The sequence below is a fragment of the Hevea brasiliensis genome, chromosome 7 (genome assembly GCF_030052815.1).
Source record: "Hevea brasiliensis isolate MT/VB/25A 57/8 chromosome 7, ASM3005281v1, whole genome shotgun sequence".
NCBI classification, from domain to species: Eukaryota; Viridiplantae; Streptophyta; class Magnoliopsida; order Malpighiales; family Euphorbiaceae; genus Hevea; species Hevea brasiliensis.
The window spans coordinates 97,494,658-97,510,503 of NC_079499.1; the positions used below are offsets into that span (position 1 = coordinate 97,494,658).

Genomic DNA, 15,846 nt, shown 5'->3' on the forward strand with positions numbered 1-15,846 from the left:
GGATAGTTTACAAGAGTGGTAGTCTTGGCGGATTTTTCTTTTTTTTTTTTTTTTTGTGGACGGAGGAATATTTTTTTTATTAAAAATTGTTAATTAATTTTAAAATATAAAATTAATATTTTATTATTAAAAATAAAAATTATTATTTTAATGTTTAAAAAAAAGACTCATTTGAATTTAAATGAAAAGCTGAGAGGTTTGTTTGGCTAAAAATTTCAAATTTGGTTATTTGAACTTTGAGGGAAAATTGAGGGGCTAATTTGAGTTTTAATCCAAAGCTTATTTGTTTTTTTTTTCACAAGTGTTTCACTTGATTTGACTTCAAAAACATTAGGTCTGCTGATCCATCAAATGGCGTTACGTTCCTTCATGTTGACAGGGCAATCACTCTGTCAGTGACTCATTACAACCACACATGGAATTTGAAAATTTTCCCCTCTCTAATTATGAAAGCCATGTATATGCACAGTGCAGCCAAGAAAATTGCACACCACAATTCAGAATTTTCAATTGAATTAGCCAGCTAGCTAATTATGTTTCTGCTTTTGTGTTTGTTAATTATAAGTTTGACAATAAGATAAGAGAGTATCTATTAAAATAGTTTGATTATACTCAATATAAAAGATTAAATGTATATAATAAATTAATAATGAAAAAAGTGAGTTAAAATTAAGAGATTTAGGAAAATAATATTAAAATATTTATGATTTTTTTTAATATTGATATGAAATTAGTTTCAAATTAAATTGAATGGAGAAAAAAGATTTATATAGTTAATTCTAATTAATTTGAGATTAAAGTTTTGCTATTGTGATATGTATGAGATTATTAAATTTAGGCTCTATAATTTCTAGCATTTGAGACAATCAATAAAATGGGTGAATGAAAAAAATTTCCTAGCTCAATGAAAATTAAGTCATTTTTAAAGAGAATAATTTTTTTTTTAAAAAAGAATTTTTTTTTATTTTTTAGATTTTAATAATTTTATTAAAATATAAAAATATAAAAATATATTATTAATTTAACATTACAATTAAATAATAAAAAAATATTTTTATAAAAAATATTTTTTATTTTCCATAGTTATTCCATGAACAAACAGAGCCTTAATTAAAAGACGCACATGTGCAGCTTAATTAAACATGTCAATATAAGCAGGTGCCATATCCTGATGTCCACCTTTGCTTCTGAGCCAAGCACAAGGCGGCATAATTGTAGTTGAAAATTTGATAAAAAGTTACTAATTGCCATTACCAGTCCTACTGGCTATGGGGTCTCTGTCTGCTGTCTAACAATTCTCGTAAGCATCATACTTAGGACGAGCAAATTTCTGGTCCTTGAGCAATTCAACTACCCTTCTCATGGAGGGCCTGTTAATGGGAAATGCTGATGTGCAAAGAAGAGCTACATTCAAAACCTTTTCAATTTCTTCAAAATTACATGTTGATTGGTCCATCTTTGGATCTATGATCTCTTTTAGGTGATCTCCAGTGCAGCAAGTACCGCTGTCATTTTCACTTGCTTGTTCAGGCAATGATGATAACGTTGCCTCGGTAACCCACTTCACTATATCCTTATTCTCACCAAAGCAAGAGTCAATCGGCCTTTTCCCGGTGATCAACTCCATTAACACCACTCCAAAGCTGTACACATCACTCTTTTCTGTCACTTTAAGCGTATAAGCATACTCTGCAAATTTTTGTCAACAAAGAAATAAACAAGCATATGTAACCGAATGATGAAATTAATAATTTGCTATGCTTGATCAGAATAAACTTATAGGTAGCCTTTTTACCTGGAGCAATGTAGCCATAGGACCCAGCGATCCGAGACATAGCCACATCACTCTCACCTACCTCACTCTGCAACGTCTTAGCCAACCCAAAATCTGCCACCTTTGGTCTCATCTGCTCGTCCAACAAGATGTTGTTGCTCTTCACATCCCTATGCACAATAGGCGGTACACAATCATGGTGCAAATAAGCCAAGCCCTGTGCTGCACCCAAAGCCACCGCGAACCGCCTGGGCCAATTCAGTAAACCGCCACCTTTCTCTCCATGCAACACGTCTCCTAAGCTCCCGTTCACCATGTACTCATACGCCAGAATTCTGAACTCCTCTCCACTGCAACACATCAACAACTTCACGATATTGCCATGCCGCACTCGACCCAGTGTCTCCACTTCTGATCTGAACGCGGATTCTGTTTCTGGTTTCTGGGTTCCTCCCCTCAGCCTCTTCACTGCGACAATCTGTCCTGTTTTGAGCGTAACTTTGTAAACTTGACCTGACCCGCCTGACCCGATTAGATTCTGTTTTGTTAATAATGGAAATATATCTTCCTCGGTGAACCCGACCCGTTGGAATGCAGTGACTTTGTATGGGGGTTTCGGTTTTCTCACAAACAAGGTCTTGGCTTTGAAGAACCATATGAGAGACCCAACAAAAATTAAAACGCAGATAGCCAAAATGGCCACAGTGTACAAGGTGGCGGGTTCAGGTTTGGAGCATGGAGGGAGCGGTTTAAAATCCGGACTACACAGATCCGGGTTACCCAGTAAACTCGGTAAGTACAGTGCATTAGTGAAAATGGAAGGCACTTTCCCGTATAACCTGTTATCAGATACATTGAACTCATTAAGCTTCAACTTCGTCAACTCCATTGGAATTTCACCGATGAGCAAGTTATCGGAAAGATCTAAACAAGTCAAAACCGGCAAGTTACCGAGTCCCGGCGGAATCTTGCCACAAAGCCGATTTCTTGATAAATTCAATTCAGTTAAATCACGCAATGAACCCACTGAACTTGGAATCTCCCCGGAAAACATATTTTCTTGCATGTCGAGCTTCTGCAACTTCTTCAATTCAGTTATACATGAAGGCAATTCACCTTCGAATTGATTACGACCCAAATTGATCTCGATGACCTCATGCAATTCACACATTTCCGCCGGTAATTTGCCAGAAAAGTTGTTGCCAGAGATTAAGAGTCGAGTTAGTCCTCGAGCACCAGATATTGAAGGAGAAATTGGACCTTCAAATTTGTTATTGGATAATTCAAGAAGAAATGTATGGAGACCCCAGAACTTGATTGGAACAGGACCAGAGAGCTCATTATCGGCAATCCTCACATAATTTAAACTGCTACATTCACTCAAGGTCTCAGGCAAACTACCAGAGAAACGGTTGCGAAAAGTGATAACGGTTTGAAGCTTATTCCTGTGGCAGAGGTATTGCGGCAACTCGCCGGAAAAATTATTGGTGGAAACATCAAAATTTTCCAAATCGGAGTACCGGCCAAGATTAGCAGGTAATTTCCCAGTAAAGCTGTTGTTGAAGATTTTTAATTCAGATAGATTTGGATTCAAAGCCAAAACCTCAGGGATTTCTCCGGTGAAGTGGTTGTCGTTTAAATTCAACGATTGAAGTTGCATTGCTGCGATCTTTTCTGGTAAGTTTCCGGTGAGGTTGTTTTGTGAAGCATCAAATTTAAGCAAAGAAGTCAAATTTGACAAACTTTCAGGTAACTCACCGTATAGTTGATTGTTGAAGAGCTCTATTTGTTCTATGCTTTTCAATTGGGAAATGCTAACAGGAATCTTGCCAGTGATGAAATTGTTTGACAAGTCGAGATTGTATAACGACCAAAGCTTCCCAATCGAGTCTGGAATTTCACCGTTGAGATTCGTGGAGGCAAGAAACAAATTCTCGAGCTTTGATAAATTGCCAATGTCTTTAGGCAGAGGGCTAGGCTTGAACGGATTATAAGCTAGTTCCAACCGTGTTAATTCGCTAAGATTGGTTAAAAACCATGGGATTGAACCACTAAGCAAGTTAGCAGCCAGACAGAGAACTTTTAAGGACTGAAGCCTCCCATAACTAGCCGGAATATCACCGGTAAAATTGTTTCTGGAGAGATCTAGAACTAGTAAATTGTCAAAATCCTGCAAGAAATCTGGCAACTCACCGACGAATACATTTCCGGCGAGAATCAATGCATGAAGGTGTGAGCATGGAGACACAGCGCGATAAGTGAGAGTACCATTGAAGAAATTATCAGCCAGAGAAAGGTTCTGGAGGGTCCAAATGCGACAGAATCCCGTTGGGAACCCCCCCGATATGCCAAACCCAGATAAATCAATTGAAACAACCGATTGATTATTCTGAGAATCACAAGTAATGCCAGTCCACTTACAAGGGTTCTGGTCAGTGGTTTCAACCCAGTCACTGAGATTTCCATTGGGGTCGTCAAGCATAGCATTCTTGACTCGGATAAGAATTTCAGCATCAACATCGAGAGAGAACACCAAAGAAGAAGAACATAACGAGACAAAACAGAGAAGCAGAAGAGAATTCTTGAAACATATGCTAGTCATTTCAGAGACGAGAGTTGTGTGGGTTGCTGGTTCAGGGTTTTTGATAGAGCAATCTCAAAGATTTCACATGGAAAGGAGAGGAGGATCTTTGTGGGATGTGCAAAGCACAGAAAGTGCAGAAGAGAACACTGATTAGGCAGAAAGAAAGGTGGCAATTAGGAGGTTATAATTATGAAGGGAAGTGCAAGTGAAACGTGATTCTCTTTTCATGGCTTTTTTGAGAAAAGTGACAAAGCTGGGTGTGAACATATCTAAAATGATTTTGTTAGACTTGGAAAAAAATTTATTTTGTTGGAAATATTTTAAATAACTATAATTATATTAAATTAATTAAATTAAAAATTTCTTCAATATTTTAAATATATATTTTTTCCAAAAAACAATTTCTTCAATTACACTTTATACACAATTAAAGATTCTAACCATTACATTACGGTAAGATACTTAATATTACGAAAATATTATTGCAAACATTGAACTCATGCTATATTATATAATTAAACGATTTATTATCAAAGCTCCAAACTAATAATTGAAGTTTAATTTAATCTGATTCTAAGTATCTTTGATTGCGATATCAATTTAAAAAAAAAAAAAGAAGTTTAGTTTAATTTGAGATTTCTCTAAATTGAGCCTACACCAAGTGGCTGGTGCGGTGAGCGGTGGCTTACATTTGTTTGAAAAGATCACACGTTGCTTAATTTAGAGGCTAATATATATATGTGTGTGTAGCAGCATCATTTTCTATAATTGAGGGGTGAGGGAGGGTTAAAATAAAAGGGTGGTTTAATAAGGTCAATTTGAGAATCTGATCCATTGTATATTTTACATACCTTGAACTTAGATAAAAGATCTCATCCTAAATCAACTTGGAAGATTCCAAATACTGAACAAATCTATGATCAAGATTTGGACCACGAGAGTTTCAGAAATTAGAAAGGGCAGGAACCCCTCTCTCTCTAGAAAACGAATAGGATTAGAGCTCCAAAGAATCCAAACATCACTTTTTGTAAATGACAAATTCTACCTCCATACCTCCTTCCATCATCAGTGGGTGCAAGGGAACAAATTTTCTAGAATGTTGTGCTACTGCTAAGTCGAAAATTTTGACTGTGTTGAGGGAGAGCAATTAAAGTTGATGTCGACTTAGTAACCATTTAAGGGAACAAGGACATTGGCATGCGAGAGCTTCAATAAGAAACACTTACCCTAAGTTAATGGTTGCTGCTTGGGAAATAGCAGTAGCCACACAGCAAGCTCTGTGTCGCCGTGAAGAGAGTCGTTGTTCACTTTTTCTGCTTTGAAGATGTCAAATTTTCCTCGCTGCATTGAATGCTTCCCGGCACCAAAGAAAGTGCATGGCTGGACTCTGGAGCTATCGGCCATGGTAATTGTGTCAATTGCTTTGGTCTGAGATTTCGAATTGAAACTCTGATAAGAGTCTATACCTTGGAGTTAATATTAGCTGCACAGAAATGAAAATCGTTGGCCTTGCCTGATCATGCTACCTAGCTAAGAAGCCCAAGATTAGGGGCGTGACCAAAGAAAATCTCAAAAAAGTCAAATCAATCTAAATCCAACAACGTAAAAAATAGATTAATAATCGTTTAAATTCAATTTAATTTGGTTTGAATGCTTACAAAAAAAAACACTGATTGTTCAATTCAATTATAAATTTTAAGTTTGAGTATTCGGTTAATCAAATCAAATTACTCACACACACAATATTTCAAGCCTTTGAGAGTCGGCAATAGCAAGACGTGGACAAAGACTTCAGAGTTATTGCACGCCGAAAACCAAACCTCCAGAGAGCCCAGCGCTAGAAGACCATCCCATTAACACTACGACTAGCATTTCCAATGCTAATGCCAAGAGAAACCACAAGCACACCAGAAAAAGAGACAAACACAGCATAGAATCACTATAGGTTGCACCATACCCCTCTGCGAAGATTGTTTTATAATTGTTTCGCTGTGCATTTTGACCACTTAGCAATCTAATAAAAAACTAATAGGTAAAGTAAACAAAGCAATTTCACAACCTAATCTTATATTGTTTAAGTATCTTATTTTGTATTAAGTAGATTAATAATCATTATATTTATTACTTTGATATTTGACAAGTAATATGTGGAGAAAATATAAATATCATTATTATATATTTTACTTAGTGTAAAATTAAATTTAATATAAATTTTGATTTTAAACTAAATATTGATAAGACCCTTTAAGCAACCCATTGATCAAGAAATTAGAGATCAAGAAAGAAGTCTTAACAAAACTATACAGAGAGTTGTTCAAGAAAGATGATTTTGATAATATTGATAATAAAACAATCTTACAACACTTTCAGAAAATAAAAAATCGTTAAGAATTTATAAATTCAAGATTATAGTAAGAATTTACTATTTTTTCAAACTACTTTATTTTCCTGCTCAATTGCCGTAAATATAAAAAATTACTTGTATTATTATGTATTTTTCTCAATAGATAATAGATAATTTATTATTGTGTGTCACGATTCGATTTCTGGGCTAGACTGGCACTATGACTTAGATCAGCACAAGACCCTCAAAACCTGTAGTAAATCAAATTATTTCTAGCCCAACCATAAATCCTATAAATATAGTCCAATTTTAAAGGCTTGTTTGATTTAACTATTGAATACAACTAATAATTGTTAGCTGATAGCTGATGATAGCTGATTTATGTTAAGTATTTGGTAAAATTATGTTTAACTATTACTGTTGATATGTAAAATGACCAATAAGGATATATATTATATAATTTATTTTATTATTAAAATAAATATAAAATTATAAATTATTATATTATATTATTTATTTTATTATTAAGTTAAATATATAATTATTAAATTAATATATTATATAATTTATTATATTATTAAAATAAAAAATATAATTATTAATCTATTATATTATATTATTTATTTCATTATTGAAATATGAAAATAATTAAATTTTTTAAAAAATAATTAAATAATTTAAAAAATATAGATAAAATAATAAAGTAATTATTATTGTCGATAAAGAAAAAACTTATAATTAATTTTAAGTTTTTAGATATAAATAAATATTTTACATTTTATGTTATTAATAAAAAATATTTTAACAAAGTTGAATGTGTTAATTAAAATGTTAAAATTATAAATGAAAAATATAAAAGTATTAATAATATTAATTTTCTAATTAAATTAAAAAGGATAATATGGTCAAAATAAAAAATAAAATCAAATCAGCTATCAGTTGATGAGAAACAACTCTAAAAATAGAGCTGATACAAACTGCAGCTGATGGGTAACATATCAGCTATCCATCAGCTATCAGCTTTATTTTTTAAAAATTTATCAAGCACTCTAGTTCACCTGTTTGAGTGTCTATCTGCTATCAACTGCACTTAACAGGTGAACCAAACACCCCTTAAGAAACACAAACAGATAGAGTCTAGGCATAAATTGAACTATGTAATGGGGAGCATTAACTCTGTCACACCTTACCCTTTCGTAAGGCATAACATGATCCCGTAGAATACTTAATGAACTACCGAACTTCACCTACCGATAACTCATTAAGTACCCTACAAAGGATTTTAAAACGATTTTCTTACATTTTGGAAGTGGTGAGCATTTTAGTGAGAATTAAAAATTTATTTATTCAAGCTTAAATACTAGTAAAAATTTTGTCCATTTTAAATTTTGCCGCAATTTTTATTAAAATTTTGACAGAGTTCTGTTTGAAAACTGGAGTAAACAGTTCTTCAATTACCTAAAAAAAATACTTCCAAAAATATTTCACAACTCCCAACCTTCAATAACTCAACCAACTCAGTTCAACACACTTCAAAATAATTTCACAATACAATACAAGATTTCTCATCTCAAAATATTTAATATCTCCATTCACAAGCATAAAATGAGAAATTCATAAGCACCAATATTAAATTTACAGAAGAAAATCCAAAAAATATTATTACAATTTATTTACAACTGCTCAACTACATTGATACATACAACATTTCCATATTTACATCAAAATTATCTACAAGGGTATAAAATAATACCCGTACAAAAGCTTGATGTGATCTTCAACTCAGTAGCAGCTCACTCTGCTGCTTTTTCCTTACTCTTATCTGCGACAGCAAAATAAGCCATTGCTGAGTATAAAAATACTCAGTGGTGCACAATAAAAATTTAAAATGCCATAAATAAATCATTCATTGCCAAACATACTTTAAATATTTCACAATCACATTTCACAAATATCCAAGTTCATAATAACACCATTTTGTCAAATAATCTATTAAACACAATTTAGTCAAACAATTTCATAAATACAGTGTTGCCAAAGTCATACACAACTTAAGCAATGACACAAAATTTTCGATCAATGCCGTGTTGTACACCACGACAAAGCAATCTCAACCCCATTAATAGAAATCAATGAGGGATGTGGCTAGCTAGCTAATGAGCACTCATCCGATCTACAACCTCAACTGGCAAGCCAGCGAGGGAGGAAAATAAACGATCTCAACCCCATAAATGGAGGAGGAATAATAAGTAACTGTCAAGCTAAGTGTGAATAAAAAATCCATTTCAAACATTTCATTCAAATATTGCATACAAAAATCAAATCAATTTCCAAAGTTACAATTTGATCACAAGGTGGCAACACAAAAGTTCATAAATTCATAATGCGTATTAAATCAATTTTTCAAGGATAAAATGCTTAAATAGGGTTTATTGTGCACAAACCTCAAGCGAGTCGTCCCTTAGCCTCGACTCGGTTCCTCGGGTTCCTTCCCGATATTCTTTTCAACTGAACACACAATTTTACAATGTTTCAGTACTAGAACTTAACATAAATCCAAAATAAATTTAGCTTCACAATTACCTAGCTCTAACGTGCTAAATTCAATGTTTTTTAAATTTTGTGTTTCGGGTTATTATTCACTGCACTATTCAAGTCAAATTGTTGACTTTTTAAGGCTTAATAGGTATGGGAACTCCAACTTCACCCACATACCACATTTTGGTCATTAAACTTGTTGGTTTTGGTCATTTTCTCAAAGCTTAGGTCATTTTGGCAAAATTGCCAATTTTCGGTTTTGGTGCTCCGAAGTTGCACTGTTCCATTGGTCAATCTACTGTTGGAATTTGGCAAAACTTCCTTCATAGAAAATGTTCCTTATTGTCTTAAGTGTATTCTCATTTTTGGATCACCCCAATCGGAGTTTTGTAGCTCAAGTTATAGCCAAAATACAGTTACTGTTCACGTGCACTGCTCATACTGCAACTATGGTTCTGGCAGGTTTTTGATCCAATTTTGTTCAGTAATTTGATCAAGTTAAGTTCATAATTTGATCTAACTTTCTTCATATGAAATTTTCTACTATGTCTTAGGTTTCCATTGGTTTAAGAATCACCTAAATCCGAGTTTTCTAGAGAGAGTTATAGCCATTCAAACATTACTGCTCAAATGGCAATTCTGCAGAGTTGCAGGTTCAATAACTCAAATTTGTTCAATAATTTGACTAGGTTAATGGCATAATTTGGGGTGGTGTTCTTCATGAAAGTTTTAGGTCTATATCTCATCTAATCACTGGTAAAATTTTAGGTCAATTTGACCTGTCTAGCTCGAGTTATGACCAAATGAACAGTTACTGTTCATTTGGTCAGTTTATGCAGTGGCAGCCTGCTCTCATTTTACTTTGGTCAATTGGTTCACTAAGTTTTGGTCAGTTTTTGGCCATGGTTCCTTAATGACAATTGTGCTATTTTATGTCTATTTTCATCTCCAATTGGTGGCATATCAATTGGGCTTGTAAAATTCCCGTTTTGGTCCTTCAAAGTAGGTTTGGTCATGCTGCTGGACCTACGAATTTGTCTTCCATTCTAACACTTCCCATACATTTTCTTTGGTCATTATTGACCATTTTTCAGTTCACAATTGGTCAAAGATATCAATTATGCATTTATCCAAAATTTGGTTCACAAACCCTAACATTCAAACCCTAACTCACTCATTCAATCACAATTGGTGCATTTCCATCTTAACACCATACTAATGTAAGTTTATTAACATCTTTAATTCCCTTTAAACACATCAAACCATACCAATCATACTCCCATCAACCAGGCCAAAATTTCAGTTTAGTCCTTCTCCCATGATTTTATTTCATTTCATAATTTCTAAGCTCATTTCAATCATCACACATGCATTTAAATGGAAGAATAAGGAGTTTAACATACTAACCTCAATTTAAAGCTTCAAATCTCTCTCTTAGCCCTTCTTTCTTCTTGTAGTCTTCTTCCCAAGTTACAATATCAAGCTCTAATGAAGTTTTTATGAGAGTTATTAAGGTTGGGTAAGGAGAAATTAAGCTTAGTGTAAGCTTAAGGGAAGGATTTTCATGGAGGAAGTGTGGGAAGAAAGTGGGCGGCACCAAGGAAGAAGAAAATAAGGTTTTTCTTTTTTTTTTTTGTTTTCTTTTCTTTAATCTTATCCCTTTTAGAAGACCAAAAATTCCAAATTAATAAATAACTTAATTAATTTCTTATTGACATCATTCATGATGTCATCACCTTTGACTTTTCCATCTTCTTCTTTTTCTTTTTCTTTTTTTTTTTCTATTTTTCTATTAGTTCTTTAATTTAATTCTCGATTCCGAAATTTTCTTTTTTCCAATTTTATTTGACAGTTAGGTCAGGAGTCAGCTCTCGGGGTCAATTGACCAAATTGCCCCTCGCCGGTTCATCCTGGTTTGCAAATAATTCCATATTTCTTCCGGCTCCCTGACCTAATTATTTGACTGTCTTAACAGTTCTTTTTCGTGATTTTCTCTTTTCCACTGTGTTCATAAGGGTCCTAAGGACCGCAGCGTCACTTTTTACGGTTCGAAATTTGAGTTTAAAACGACTTGTGATCGTTCATGGAGGTCACCCATTGCTGTGACTCTCGGCTCGTTTAACCTCTTATGTTCTGTTTTTCTTATTTATAGTTAACTAATTAAACATTACTAATTATTTGTGTTTATGGCTTCTCTAGTTGTCTTAAGTATGGTTCTAATCCCCTTCATTGTCCAGACCGACACCGGTCACCGGAACAGTGAAATCTACCAGGCTATGCAAACGGGGATGTTACAATTCTCCCCCTCTTAAAATAAATTTCGTCTCGAAATTTTACCTGGTATCAATCTCTGAACAGCTGTGGGTGTTGTCTCCTCATGTCCTCCTCTCGTTCTCAAGTAGTCTCTTGGCCCGAGTGATGGTTCCACAGCACTTTTACCAATGGTATCTGCTTGTTCCGTAGCTACTTCACCTCATAAGCCAGAATCTTTATGGGTTATTCTTCATATGTGAGGTCTGGATTCACTTCTATTTCTTCTATTGGTAGTACATGAGATGGGTCTGATCGATACCTCCTCAACATCGACACATGGAAGACGTTATGTATCTTCTCTAACTCTGGAGGTAGTGCCAAACGATAAGCCAAAGGACCCACTCTTTCCAATACCTCATATGGCCCGATAAAATGAGGACTTAGTTTCCCCTTTCTGCCGAATCTCATAATCCTCTTCCAAGGAGAAACCTTGAGAAAAACTTTCTCACCCACTCCATACTCAATATCCCTTCTTTTCAAATCAACATAGGACTTTTGATGGTCTGATGCAGCTTTAAGTCGATCTTTGATCACCCTGATTTTCTCTTCAGTCTGTTGAACAATTTCGGGTCCAATCATTTTTCTTTCACCCACGTCATCCCAACACAACGGGGTTCTACATTTCCTGCCATACAAAGCTTCAAATGGAGGCATCCCAATGCTTGATTGGTAGCTGTTATTGTAAGCAAACTCAATCAAAGGCAAGTGTGTATCCCAACTACCCTCAAACTCAATCACACAAGCCCGTAGCATATCCTCAAAGATCTGAATTACCCTCTTAGGCGGCCATCATGCGTGGGTGGAATGCGATCTTGAAGTTCAATCTAGTTCCTAGGGCTCTCTGAAGACTACCCCAGAATCTAGAAGTGAACCTAGGATCTCTGTCTGATACAATGGATACTGGCACTCCATGAAGCCTCACAATCTCATCGATGTACAACCTGGCCAATCTGTCTAAACTGTAGTCCATTCGGACAGGCAGAAAATGAGTAGACTTAGTTAGTCTGTCGACAATGACCAATACTGCATCATGACTCTTCTGTGTCTTTGGAAGTCCCATCACAAAATCCATAGTTATTCTTTCCCATTTCCATTACGCAGCGGCGGTGGATGTAATAACCCAGTTGGTACTTGATGCTCTGCCTTTACTTACTGACAAGTTAGGCATTTGGATACAAACTCTGCCACATCTCTTTTTAAACCCATCCACCAGTAATGCTCCTTTAGCCCTCTATACATTTTTATACCACTAGGGTGCATAGCAAAAGGAGACTCATGTGCTTCTTTCAAAATGATCTGCCTCAAATTAACATCATTAGGAACACACATTCTGCCTTGGTGTAGCAGTAAACCATCATCTCTGATTGAGAACTCTAGTTTCTTACCCTGCTGGACTTCTTCCATCAGCTTCTGATACTTCTTATCATTCTGAGCAGCCATTCTAATCTGATTAATCAACACTGGCTGTACATGCCATGCAACTGCTGTCTGCTCCTCATCATTAATCTCTAAACTGGCATGTAATGATCTCAACTCATGCACCAAAGACAAGGGAGTAACTTGTTGACTTGCCATAGTCTTGCGACTTAGGGCGTCAGCCACAACATTAGCTTTCCTTGGCTGATAGTCTATCAGACAATCATAGTATTTTATCAACTCTAACCATCTCCTTTGTCTCAAATTCAACTCTTTCTGGGTGCCCAAATACTTCAAACTCTTATGATCTGTGTAGATGTAACATTTCTCCCCATACAAATAATGTCTCCAGATCTTAAGAGCAAACACAATAGCTGCAAGCTCCAAGTCATGTGTCGGATAATTCCTCTCATGCGGTTTTAGCTGGTGTGATGCATAAGCAATGACATTTCGATCTTGCATCAACACACAACCTAACCCATTGTGAGAAGCATCGCTGTAAACTGTATATTCTTTACCCGGTGTAGGTAAAGTCAGGACTGGAGCCTCTGTCAAACGTCTTTTCAATTCATCAAAACTTTGCTGGCATTTGTCCGTCCATTGAAATTTCACATCCTTTCTAAGTAGCTTGGTTAATGGAGATGCCAACATGGAGAATCCCTTCACAAATCTACGGTAGTATCCAGCTAACCCTAGAAAACTGCGAATCTCTGTGACATTTCTGGGTGGCTTCCAATTAAGGACAGCTTCAATCTTGCTAGGATCTACCTTAATACCCTTTGCTGATACTATGTGCCCTAAAAAGGATATCTCCTTCAGCCAAAATTCACATTTCGACAATTTGGCATATAGCTGTTTCTCCCTCAAAGTCTGCAGTACAATCCGCAGATGTCTATCGTGCTCTTCTGCATTCCTTGAATAGACCAATATATCATCAATAAATACCACAACAAACTGGTCGAGGTATGGTCTGAAGATAGTGTTCATCAGATCCATAAAAGCAGCTGGAGCATTAGTTAACCAGAATGGCATGACCAAGAACTCATAATGACCATAGCGGGTTCTGAAGGCAGTTTTTGCAATACTCTGCTCTTGTACTTTCAGCTGATAATAACCTGATCTCAGGTCAATTTTGGAGAACACAGCTGCACCCCTCAACTGATCAAACAAATCATCAATACGGGGTAATGGGTATTTGTTCTTTATTGTCACCTTATTCAACTGCCGATAGTCAATGCATAACCGGAGAGTGTCATCCTTCTTCTTAACAAACAATACTGGCGCTCCCCAAGGTGACACACTAGGGTGGATGAAGCCCTTATCAATCAACTCTTGCAATTGTACTTTTAATTCTTTTAGTTCTGCAGGTGCCATTCTGTATGGTGTTATGGAGATTGGGTCCACACCAGGCGTAACGTCAATTTCAAACTGCACTTCTCTTTCTGGAGGTAATCCTGGCAATTCATCAGGAAATACATCCGGAAAGTCACATACAGTAGGAATGTCCTTCAGTGCTGGACTCCCCACTTGGGTGTCTATCACATGTGCCAAGTACGCCTCACACCCTTTTCTAATCATTTTTCTGGCCAGTGCAGCTGAAATGATGTTTGAAGGCAATAACTGCCTCTCCCCATGTATTACTACATCACCATACTGAGGGAGACCAAAAGTGACTGTCTTCAGTCTACAGTCAATCGTAGCATGATGCCTGGCTAACCAATCCATGCCCAAGATAATATTATAATCTCTGAAAGGGCATTTCAATTAAATCAGACAGAAAAGTGTGTCCTTGGATCACCAAAGGACAGTCTCTATATAGCCTATTTACCCTGACCTCCTGGCCTAATGGACTAGTCATTAGCACATCATAGTTTATTGGTACACACTGAATAGCAGTAGAATACATCACACTAGCACTAACATATGAATGTGTGGAGCCAGGATCAAATAACACATACACATCTTGGTCAAGGATGGAGAAAATACCAGCTACTACATCTGATGTTTCAGCCTCCTCCCTCTGACGCATGGTATACACTCTGACTGGTGCGCCACTGGATACTGGCTGGTTAACAGTGCTCTGACTACCAGGAGTGCTACCAGGACCCCTACCTCTGCCTCTACCTCTGGCAGCTAACGGTGACCCTCTAGGTGCAGAGACTTGGAGTGATCCTTCCAATGTAGCAAAAGATCCAGACCGGCGCGGACTAGTGCAATCCTTCGCGAAATGTCCGCTCCCTCCACAGTTAAAACATGCACCAGTGGCCTTGAAACAAACCCCTCCATGAGTTTTACCACAAGTTTCGCACTGCCGTACTGATAGAGCTCCTCTGGATGCTGGTTGGGTCTGCTGACCAGACCGGGGTGGTCTTTGGCCAGAAAATCTGCCTCTGCCAGATTTACGGGAGCTAGATCCCCCAAACTGTTTCCTCTTGCCAGAACCACTTTCAGATGCTTGTCCAGTAGTCTTTTCAGCCTTCTCTTGAGGACCATTCTTCACTGCCCCTTCGGATTCTATCCTTTCTAATTCCAAAGTTTGTGAGATCAATTCAGCAAAATTCTGATGTCTGAAACCCACAACTTGCATTCTCAGACTCTGCCTTAGCCCGGACTCAAACCTCTTGCATCTGTCTCTGGGGGTGTGGAGACTAAGCTTCCAGCATAGTGGCTTAGCCTTGAGAAATCTCTCTCATATTCTGCTACAGTTCGGTTCCCTTATTTCAAACTCAAGAATTCTTGCAACTTCATGTCCACATATGCATCAGGAACCCATTTATGTTTGAATTCCCTTAGGAAGTTTGCCCATGTCAGCACAGGCGGCTCAATTAGGCTGTGGGGGATGGTCTTCCACCATTCATAGGCATCCCCTTGTAATAA

General features: G+C 36.4%; 1 protein-coding gene across 1 annotated transcript; it reads right to left on the reverse strand.

The window, feature by feature from the left end:
• Positions 1–1,106: 1,106 nt before the first annotated feature.
• On the reverse strand, positions 1,107–4,590 carry LOC110641959 (LRR receptor-like serine/threonine-protein kinase HSL2). Its single transcript, XM_021793865.2, has 2 exons — positions 1,796–4,590; positions 1,107–1,689 (listed from the first exon to the last, which is right to left on the reverse strand). The coding sequence occupies exons 1-2, from the start codon at positions 4,374–4,376 to the stop codon at positions 1,289–1,291; spliced, it is 2,982 nt and encodes a 993-aa protein (XP_021649557.2). The 5' UTR covers positions 4,377–4,590; the 3' UTR covers positions 1,107–1,288.
• Between the last annotated feature and the right edge of the window lie 11,256 nt (positions 4,591–15,846).